Source organism: Sminthopsis crassicaudata, chromosome X (genome assembly GCF_048593235.1).
Source record: "Sminthopsis crassicaudata isolate SCR6 chromosome X, ASM4859323v1, whole genome shotgun sequence".
Classification (NCBI taxonomy): domain Eukaryota; kingdom Metazoa; phylum Chordata; class Mammalia; order Dasyuromorphia; family Dasyuridae; genus Sminthopsis; species Sminthopsis crassicaudata.
Window position 1 is genome coordinate 31755430 of NC_133623.1, and position 11442 is coordinate 31766871.

Sequence of the window (11442 nt, forward strand, 5' to 3'; positions counted from 1 at the left end):
TTCTTGCCCCACCCTACCCCTTTCTGCTTGCAAGCAAACAATGGTTAGCAATAATATCTGGGACACATTTACCAATAGGTTCCCTTAAGGAACTTATCTCCTGGGCAATATCTCATGCTGGTTAAACTGGTCTCTCACATAAGCCTCACTGGCTTATATCTGCCTCTTCTTTATTGGCCATAAGGGTAGGGGTTCTTTCAGATGTCCTCCCTTTGGCCAAAATGGGGAAATGTCAAAATATTTTGGAGATAACCTGGTTTTCCAGAGCTAAGGCTCAGCAGGCAAATTGTGACTTCAGCTTGGCATAACAATCCTTTGCACTTGGAATGATCTCACCCTCCACCAAAGCACACAACTGTGACCAACACGTTGTTTACTAAAGGATTTATGATTTTCATATTAATAACTGTTTAGATTTATTAGATCACTCTATTTCCCAGGGACCTGAGATCTCTCCATCACACCTCTCAACATCCTCAAATCCCTGTTTCTTGTAGTTGCTAAGTGAACTTAACCAGGTACCCTACTCCTGTTCCTGCCATGCTATGTCTGATTCTGTATCCCACTATGAGACAATTTGGAGATTGTTCCTACAGAACCCACGAATACCTGCAATGGCCATGCATGAGCCTACCTTGGGAAGTGCTACTCAAAATCTAACAATGATTATGTCATGGTCTTGCTTGTGGTTTTTTTTTTTTTTTTTTTTTTTAATGTATATAAAGCACTGCCTTTGGCCTGGCAAGTTAAGCCCTCCTCCTCAGGAGGACTTCTACTGTTTTTGTTCCCCCCACCCCCCACCCCATTTTGAAATTAAACTCCTATTTGATCCCTGGCTCTATCTCTACCTTGTTCCTTTTGGTTTTGGCCACCCACAGGTTAGAAGTGTAGTTGACATCACAAAACATTCACTTATTTACCTAAGATAATATTATCAGTTTCTAATAACTAACAGGGCAGCTATGTGGTGCTACAGTAGATAAGAGTGCTGGGCTGGGAGCCAGGGGTACCCAAGTGCAAATCTGGCCTCAGACACGTACTAGCTGCATGATCCTGGGCAAGTCATTTTACCCTGTTTGCCTCAGTTTCCTCGTCTGTAAAATGAGTTGGAGAAACAAATGGCAAATCCTTCCAGTATCTATGCAAGAAAGACTCAGATGGGATATAACTGAAATGATTGAACAACACAATCATTAACAATGAAACTGATCCCTTGCCAGTCTAAGAGGAGTCTAATGCTACAAGGGGGTCCTGAGCCTATGGCTGCTACTGTTGTCCTTGTTTGTCCTCCTTTCTTGAAGAGGACTGTGACATCAGGAGGGGATGCCATGACAAGCAAGTGAATTGGATTGAAGTGAGGGAGAGCTGGGCAAGGCCTCCCTTTCCCCTCCAGAGCCATCTGGATCCAGCATAAGATATAGATCAGGATGACCAGAAATGGCCAGGATCTTGGCACTTTTAAGTTAAGGTCTTCAACAGGTCTCAGTTTGACTGAGGCAGCGCCCATTCAATGAGTAAGGCTAGGTAAGAAATAAGGCAAAGAATCTCCTCTTTCAGCTATTACCAAAAAAAGGAAAAAATCTAAATAAATAAATGAATGAATGAATCTGGGAGAAGACCCTCAGGGTTTTTGGCCTCAGCAGAAATGACTGACTCAGATTGAATGTCAATAGCAATCAGGAACCAAACAAACTGCTACTAACTCAATTTGGGATACATCTCCGTTTCCAATTGCCTTGCATATGGCAGCCATGCTTTCCAATTTATGCAATACTCTTGGTAGAAGAGCTTTGAGGATGACTGAATTTCCAGGCCAATCAAGCTGGTGTCATGAAGCCTGGCCAACAGGGAGGGAGTTTTATTGCTGACAAGCGAACTTTCAACAGCTTAGGGATTTGTGCTTTCAATTATCAATGATCTTTGAGAGTTCATCTTAAAGAGTACATGCTAGCTAGATTTCAGTAAGGTGACCCAAGCTCCTTTTCACTATAAAAAATGCACTCCACCTGACTACCTTTATTAGTCATAGAATAAGGGAAGAGTTAGGAGAAAAATCACTAAAGGCAGGTAAAAACCACATCAAACCAATGACTTTGTGACAATGTTCACAGCACCACAGAGCTAAAGCAGGAGCGCACTACTAAAGCATCAAGTTCAACACTTTCTTTTTACAGATGAAGAAACTGAGGCCAAAAGAGGTCAAGTGACTGCTCCAGCACTACACAGGTAGTACTTGCACCCAGGTTTTTCATATTCCAAGTCCAGCACCCATTTCACTAGACTATACTGCCTCTCACAGGGAATCACTGGCTATTAAATATTATTCCCAAGTGAGAAACCAAGCATCTCCCAAGCCTGCACAAACACCTGAAAAAGAGCTTACTTAAATCATAATTGCTAAAAGAAATATAAACCAATTTTTAGTGATTCTACTCATATTATTTTGCATTGACACATTAAGCTCCTTAACCAGGGATTTTGTTCTCTATTCACAACTTCAGAACATGAGAAAAATTAAAATTTTTTTAAACAATTGAATGCATACAAGAAACAGAAAGATCTGGAAATACAACTCCTTCAATGGCCACTAAATACAGAACTTCTCATATACTACTTTTCTGGTTTGACAGTGTAAAGATTTTGTAGTTTTCTTTTAAAAATTCTAGTTTTGCACACAAAAAATAGAATTAAATTTAAGTTTTGTCATGGTGAGGTTGAGCCACGTACTTATACACAGTACCTAAGTACAAAGCCAAAACTCCAAATCAGAACACTCATGAAGAAAATCAATTACAATAAAATATTTTTCTTAAAGGTAATAGCAAAAGCAGCTAATTATTAGAATTGGAATCAAACTACCATGTTCAAGTGTTTTGAAGATTTGGCTACTATAACAGTAACCAAATGATTTTCTTTTTGTCTTTCTTAAAATTTGCATGTAGAAGGTTCAGACTTTGAACAGAAAAAAAAAACAAAAAACAAAAAAAACAAAAAAAAACCTCTTAACCAACATGAAGGAATAAAAAGCATCAGCTGAGAAGATAATCAGTCAAGGATCCACTCGATTGAGTAGCAAACAAAACTTCAGTTGCTATTCTGTGTCTGGAACAATGAAGTTGGCACTGTTACTTACCCGGTAATCTCTGGATATGCTTTCAGATGGCACTGACCCTGAAATCTGACTAGAAATTGTAGCAGCTATTAGCTGTTTGCACCATTCAACATGGGATCCTGTAGGGCTAAAAGAAAGTGTAATTAAAATCTTGCAAATTATACAGGCTCCCAAGGGGAACTGAATTTAAATATACAGTCATATCTATGTATGATGTATATTTTCTAGAACACTTAGTCATTATTATAATTAACATAAGAATCCAAATGCTGACTGAAGGGCCTGTCAGTTGTATTTGAATTTATTTAACTCAAACATGGAAACTTTCATTTAAAGATTCTGACAGTTATGTTGTGCAATTCTCTACATTTGTAAATATGTTCAGTTAGGATATCCATCAAAAACAAAGTGCAGCTCATATCACTCATGAGAGGCAGTTTCTGCATATAAGTTAGAGGACCAGCTTAGATAAATGACACATAGCCAGAAGATCACAGGAAAGAACATCTAGGCAATTTCTCAGTGCCCCAGGCAGCTAAGACAAAGTGGCAGAGAAGGTGGCAGCTTGTGTTGGCAGGAGCTCTCTAGGAAATCCCAGGTCAATTCCCCCTTTCCCCTCCAAAAAAAAAAAAGAAAGAAATTGCAGCCTCAAATAGAACATATACCTAAGGCATGGGTCTACTAAAAGCAAATACAATTTATCCTTTGCATGCCTAGCAGATACTACTAGACTGCCTTCAGAAGATGCTATGGCTTAACACATTTACTGACTGGTGGCCAATACTCTGGTGATGAGCCTCTGAAAAATTGCTTCTTGGACAGCAGACTCTTCCCAGACTCAGAATCTGAGCTTTTCATGCTTGGTGCTATATTATCTGCCAGAACTTTTTTATTCCCTTGGTCTAGAGAGCTTTTCTGAAAACCCAAAGTCAACTCACCATGATAGGAATAGGACTTTACTGGAGGCGTACTAATACCTGTGATGGCAGTAGCTGTTGCCTCCTAAGTGTAATACTTTATTTGACCTAAAGAAAAATATGCTGTCCCATACTTCCTTAACTTTCAATATCTATTAGAATATCAGGTAGACAATGATGGACAGACTCAGCCACACCCAGAAAAGGAACACTGGGAAATAAGTGTAAACTGTTTGCACTTTCGTTTTTCTTCCCAGGTTATTTTTACCTTCTGAATCCAATTTTCCCTATGCAACAAGAGAACTGTTCGGTTCTGCACGCATATATTGTATCTAGGATATACTATAACATATCTAACATGTATAAGACTGCCTGCCATCTAAGGGAGGGGGAAAGGAAAAGTCAGAACAGAAGTGAGTGCAAGTGATAATGTTGTAAATAATTACCCAGGCATATGTTCTATCAATAAAAAGTTATAATTAAAAAAAAAAAAAGAATATCAGATAGAATTACAAAAACAATGAAGAGCATGCTCACTGGGGGAAAGTTCCCTAAGGAAAAGCCCCAATCTAAACAACTTCGTAGTCTAGTAGATCATATCTCTTCTCTTCTATTGGTCTCTTTTCTTCTATTCACAGGGCTACCCCCAAGATCGGACCCTCAGTACCTCCATTGAGTAGCCCTGCCTCTACCATATCCCCTCTTCATTCTCTGCTCCACACAGCTGCCAAAGGGAAATCCTAATGCACATGTTTTTCATGTGCTCAATAAGCATCAGCTGCTTCCTCTTGCATTGCATTGAGGGGAAAAAAAAGTCCTGTGCATTTTAAAGCCTTTTACAAGCTGACTCAAACCAGAATTCAGGTTTATTATACTTTATTTGACCTAAAGCAAAATGGTCTTCTTTCTTGCTGTTATTTACACAGCACTCTATCTTCTGTCTCTTGTCTTTTACACAGGATGTCTAGTCTCTTGTTCCTGCCTCATCTCTTATTATTACTATTATTATTATTATCTTTTTTTAGAAAAAAAAAAAAAACATTCATGGGTAACTTTTCAGCACTTACTCTTGCAAAACTTTCTGTTCCAAATTTTCCCTCCTTCCCCCACACCGTCCCCTAGATGGCAGGTGGACCAATACATGTTAAATTGTATGTTAAATCTAATATATGTATACACATTTATATAATTACCTTCCTGCACGAGAAAAATCAGATCAAGAAGGAAGAAAAAACTGAGAAAGAAAACAAAACGCAAGCCAACAACAGAGAGAGTGAGAATGCTATGTTGTGGTCCACGCTCAGTTCCCACTGTCCTCTCTGAGCTTAGATGGCTTTCTTCATCACTGAGCAAGTGGAACTAGTTTGAATCATCTCATTGTTGAAGAGAGCCATAAGGGACATTACTTTTTATTTATTTCATATATTCTTATTTGTGTATATGTTGTTTCCCATGATGAGATGTCCTTCCTTGGAGGGCAGAGAGTTTTATTTTTACTTTCATTTTTGTCTTTCTGCCCCATTTCCTGGCCCAATACACAGAAGGCACTAAATAAATGTTTGCTTATATATTTATCCTAAAGCTAATTGAGATTACAAGATAACCTCAGGTTCTATCTCATTTTCTAGTTCTAACGAGCAGTACAATTACTCCAAGTGCCAACATGCATAGCTATTTTAAAAATAAACATCCTTTTAGAAAATTTCCATCTATTTATTCATGTGATTAATCATCAGGTGAAGGGCAGTGAGGTTTTAAGACAACTAAGATTTGTAATTAGAGGTCTCACGTTCAAACCATGCCTTTGCTATATTGCTACCAGTAATTTACTTCACCTGAACCTCAGTTCCCTTCTCTACCAGAAGGGTGGACTAAAAAAGCTCTAAATTTCATTCCAGCTTAATCCCTGGTCATATAGATGGCAAAACTGTTAGCACATATAATTAATCATACAAGTATTCATTAAGAAGGAAAAAGAAAAGATATTAACTTGACAGTTGTCAGAGTAAAGAAACTTTCAGACTTTTCAAAAGCACATCCCTTTTAAAATCCTTAATAAAGCATCAGTTGGAGAGGGCACCTCATTTTATCCCAGACTATTATTTCTACCTGCTCTTTCTCTTCAGCAATAGGGAGAAAAAAGGATAGATCTGCACTTTTCTGTTTACCTCAAGTCCTTGATTGATGAGAACTTTTTTTTTTTTTTTTTTTTTTAACACAGTTGGATGCTGTTTTTCTTCTAATTGCTCCTTCTCTTCAAGGTAAATAGCACAGATTTCAAATAAACAGTTTCTAAGTAATTAACTGAAAGGCCACCTGATTTAGCATCCCGAAGGAAGGTTCTAGTCCCGACTCTGCCATTAATCAGTACTGGTTTTAGTCACAAATAAAACGTGCTGAATTTGGATCTGATTAACTCAATTCCTGATCGTTACTAGTGATAATGAAAACACCTGCTTCAGCGTCCAAAGTCACAGAAGAGTATGGACAAGACCCACAAATTCATAGCCTGTATTATTAAACGTTCTAGTTTCATTTTTAAACCATTTATAAACAAGAGATTTTTAGTGAGGCAACCAGACAAGGAAGTGCAATTAGAGTAAAGCAACAGCAAAGAGAGGAGGCTTTTCTGGTTGTTCACTCATTTGGCAACTCCCTCTAGTTTAGCATTTTGGACTAAGAGATAGGAAGTCAAAATCCGAAAAAGACAAATTGTCAGGCGTATTTTCTCCCTCCTTATAATGCCCTCTGGTGCCAGGGCTGTCCATGAGGGGCAAACCGGAGAATCAGGTGCCCCGACAGCCCAACGCTTTGCCTCTGCCCTTCAGTGTGCCCGGGTCTGCTGGGTAATTCTCTGCTTGCAGATTCCTCGGGTCAAACGCAGACAGGAATGCCTGTCTTGTTTTAGGTGCTTTCATCGTCAGAAGAAAGAGGATGCTTTCTTCCCCTCCCAAATGGCCTGGAAAGATTACACCGAGCCCACCAACCCAATTTAAAAAAAGCGGAATTAATCCGAGTCCTCCCCCCCCAACGCCCCGAAAACAAAATACTAAACGCGCTATTTGAAACTTGCCACACTTTTCCTTTGCCTTTCACAAATAGAGCCGGAAGAACGCTTTCTAAGGGGAGCAAAGCGCCGGCAGTCCGGGGTGGGAGTAGAACAAGTTACTCGGGCGAAGAAAAGGAGGCGACGCTAGGCGGGCTTAGGAGCAGCAGCAGGTGGGGGGGGGGGAGAGAGGTGCGCCCGTGTCTCACCTGGAGTACTCCCCGCTCCCGGAACAGGGCTGGGCACACAGAAAGCGCTGGAGAAATGCTTACTGACTCGAGGAGGACGCGGGGTACCCCTCAAAACAACCCAGGAAGGGGGGAAAGCCAAAAAGCCAAGCGAAGCGTGTGGGCAGGCAGGACAAGCGGGGGGACCGGCGTGGATACTGCGCGGAGCTCCCGCTCAGGCCCCCCCTCGCCCCGCTCCCAGCCTCACCTGTCCAGGGTCTCCACGCTGGGCTGCCTCGAGCCCACGGCCAGGGCGCCCACGGGCCGGGGAGGCCTCCGGCCGGTTCCGAAGCCACCGAGGCCCCCGCCGCCCTCCGCGCCCGGCGCCCCCGGTTCCATGGCGGCGCCTCCAAGTTGGGGGGCGGCTGGTTCGGGCCTCGTCAACGCGAACTGCGAGGGGGCTGCGCGGAAGGGGAGGAGAAGGAGGAAGTGGAAGCGGCTGGGGGGTTCGCCCGGCGCCGCCTCGGGCCACCGCCTTCGTTCTGCGCCCCGCCTGGGACGGCTTCAGGGAGCCCGCTCCGACGCGGCCGCCGCCATTAGCAATCACCTGGCGACTCCTTGCTACCCACAAGGCCCCGCGCCGCTGGGTCCCCGCGTGGGTGGCTACGCCCCCGGCCGCGAGGGGAGGAGCTGGTGCGCGCGGGATTGCCCCGCCTCCCGGAGGATGCACTTTCCCCGGGGATTGGGCACCTGACCGAGCCCACCTGTGCTCCTCCCGCCCGCCTGAGGTCCGGATAGATTTCAATCCAAGAACTGGGAGGGGAAAACAGGGATTTTGTATTCTGGAACCTTGGTGTGCCTTTCTACTGCTATTTTATTTCGCGTCTTTGAAAAAATACAATTCCAAGGAGTCCACAGTCTTCACCAGAGTGCCCGCGGAGTCGAGCGCACGCAAAAAAGGGATGGGCCTACGAGGGGGGGTGGTCTGGTACTCTCCAAAGATTGCTTGGTGAAGCCTTCTCCGGAGAGCTCCGGTGAGGGCAGATTTTCCCTTCAGCCCCCCGAGCCTCAGTTTCCCTTACGGGCACGGTAACATACGGGACTGATACAATGACAGCTATAGCTTCTTCTAGTTCTATGACTCCCAAGATGCCCTCAACGTGAAGTCCTGTGTCTGGCATCGAAAGCCCTTAGCAGCCTGCATCGCACGCATCTTGCCAGACGTAGATCGCACATCCACTCCATGTTCAAGCCAAATCTCTGTAACTTGCTCTTTCAGGACAAGCCATTTCCGTGCCTTTGCACAAGCTCCCTTCCTTACCTCCCATCCCCAGCTGGAATCCACTCCGCTCACCTCTGCTCCTAGAAATCCCTAGCTCCCTTCAGGCTTCAGTTCAAGTACCACCCTACCACACAAGGCCTTTGCTGATCTCCAGGTTATTGCCGTTCATCCCCCTGCCTGCCCACTACCTGAGAAAGACAAAGAATCATTGCAATTCTTTCCACATTTTGTATTAGTTCATCTGGCTACATTTGAGATCTGGGCTGTTCAGGGTTTTTTTGTTTGTTTGTTGGTTTGCTTAGTTTTTGCTGAGGCAATTGGGGTCAAGTGACTTGCCCAAGGTCACACAGGTAGGAAGTGTTAAGTGTCTGAGACCAAATTTGAACCCAGGTCCTCCTGACTTCAGGGCTGGTGCTCCGGGCTGTTCAGTTTTGCTGCATCTCTGTGCAGCTCCTAATGCCGTCTTCTTGCAGGCATGGAATAAATGTTAAGGAGGTGGGGGTGGTTTGTTTTCTTTTATAAAAGTCACTGAAGTCATCTTTAAATTTTCCCATACTTCCCACATCCAATCAATGAGTTGCCAGATTGTGTGGATTCTATTGCCATCACTTCTCTTGGGTGTCTCATCTCCCTTCCCCTTGTAGAGACCCTTTACACTCAATAGGTGATTGAGATTATCATGAGAGTTTCTTAAGTGGTCTCCTAGTCTAGATCCTCTTTCTCCCCTTTTCTATCCATCTTGTACACGGCTGTCAAACTGATATTCTAAAGGATCAGACCATATCACTCCTCTTCTCAGTGAGATCTGGGGGCTTCCCATTTCCTCTGAGATAAATACCAAGTTCTCTGTTGACATTTAAAGCACTTCACAATCTGGCTCCTGCTGAGCTTCCTAGACTCTCATTTCACATTACTCCCACTCACATATTTTACGTGCCAGCCCAATTGGTTGCTGTGTTCTCTTACCCAGAATTCCATCACTGGCCTCTCTATTCAGTCTTTCAACATTTATCAAACACTTCATTGGGAGCCCTTTATCTTCTCCTTTTTGACCTGCCAATAATGGATTATTTCTACCATGTCACCTTTTTTCATATTTACATGCCACTGAACAAAGTGGAATAAAATCGGGAAACTGTGATGATTGGATCCACTACACATTTATTTTACAAAATCTCAAGTGGGTCCTCACCATGGCAAGGCAATCCTTTTTACCTCCCTAATTGACTCACTATTCTCACTCACCACCGTGGCTTTTCCAAACCTTTCATCCCTTTTCAAACCTCTGGTGGCTCCCCCACCTACCCCCCAAACTCTAGTTGAGAATTTTGCCTCATATTTCATGGCAAAAAATTGAGACTGTTCACTGAAAGTTCCCTCTTTCCTCCTCCTCTTCATCTTACATCCTACAGATGTCTTCTGCCATTATCTCCACCTTCACCCCTGGGAAGTGACTCATGTTGCCAAGGCAAACCCCTGTAGACCCCTTCCATCACATCTTTTCCTGCACATTACCCCCTTTATCATATCCACTCTTTCATTTATCTTCCATCTCTATCTACAGGCTGCTTCCTTACTGCCTACTTACATACCCATATGGCCCTCACCCTTAAAAACCCCTCATTGGAACCATCCATGCTTGAAAGCCATTGTCCTGCATCTCTGGTGATTCTTAAATCTATTTATCTAGTCCTAACTCTCTCCTTACCTCCAGTCTTTCATTTCCAACTGCCTATTGAGTATCTTAATTTCCCACAGACATGTTAAATACATGTCCAAAACTGAACTCATATTTCCACCCCTAATTTTATACCCCACATCTCCCCTATTTTTCTCCACATATTCTGCAGTTGACTCACATTGGAAACACTCCATCTCCTACCTCTGGGCATTTTCTTTGCCTGTCCTCCATGTCTGAAATGTTCTCTCTCCTCATTTCTGGCTCCTGTCTTCTTTCAAGTTCCAGCCAAAACCCCATCTTTTACAAAAAGCCTTTCCTGATATCCCTTACTGCTAGTAAGGAGATGGTCTTGGATGCAGTGGGAAATCTTGGCTTTTTAAAGCTAAGTCTTTAACAGATATCAATTGCACTGCTGTCACCTCCCTGATGTCATGGCCATTTTGAAGAACAAAAGATTAACAAGACCAACTATCTCTAAGGTATCTTCAGTTTGTTTACTTCTTACAATTGTTTGCAGGTTATCTCCTCCATTAGAAGGTGAGTTTCTAGAGAAGGATAAGCTTTTGCTTTTCTTTGTATCCCTAGTGCTTACTTAGCACAGTGGCTGGTACAAATGATTACTAATTGACTGACCCAGGGTCACACAGTATGTATCTGAGACAGGACTTTTTTATTAAAGCTTTGTATTTTCAAAACATATGCACAGATAATTTTCAACATCGACCCTTGCAAAACCTTGTGTTACACATTTTCCCTTCCTTCCCCCCCCATCCCTTCCCCTAGATGGCAATAATCCAATATATGTTGAACATGTGCGATTCCTCTATGCATATTTCCACAATTATCTTGCTGCACAAAAAAAATCAGATCAAAAAGAAAAAAATGAGAAAGAAAACAAAAAGCAAGCAAACAACAACCAAAAAGTGAAAATGCTATGTTGTGATTCACATTCAGTCCCCACAGTCTTCTCTCTGAGTATAGATGGCTCTCTCCATCATAAGATCATTGGAACTGACCTGAATCATCTCATTGTTAAAAAGAGTCAAGTCCATCACAGTTGATCATTGTATATTCTTGTTGTCACTGTGTATGGTGTTCTCTTGGTTCTTCTCATTTCACTGAGCATCAGATCATATAAGTCTCTCCAGGACTCTCTGAAATCATCCTGCTGATCATTTCTTATAGAACAATAATATTCCATAACATTCACATACCATAACTTATTCCACCATTCTCC

The 11442-nt window shown here is 42.7% G+C and overlaps 1 protein-coding gene across 6 annotated transcripts in view; it reads right to left on the reverse strand.

The window, feature by feature from the left end:
- The window catches only part of MTMR1 (myotubularin related protein 1), a 53086-nt gene extending 45217 nt beyond the window's left edge, over positions 1 to 7869 (reverse strand). For 5 of the 6 annotated variants that reach the window (XM_074278105.1, XM_074278103.1, XM_074278101.1 and 2 more), the window contains exons 1-2: positions 7511 to 7869; positions 3134 to 3239 (exon numbers count right to left, since the gene is read on the reverse strand). In XM_074278105.1, the coding sequence (XP_074134206.1) occupies positions 3134 to 3239; positions 7511 to 7641 (237 nt within the window). In that variant the 5' untranslated portion in view covers positions 7642 to 7869. The remainder of the gene's footprint in view (positions 1 to 3133; positions 3240 to 7510) is intronic. The other variant, XM_074278106.1, reaches the window with a different exon arrangement.
- Positions 7870 to 11442: the final 3573 nt, after the last annotated feature.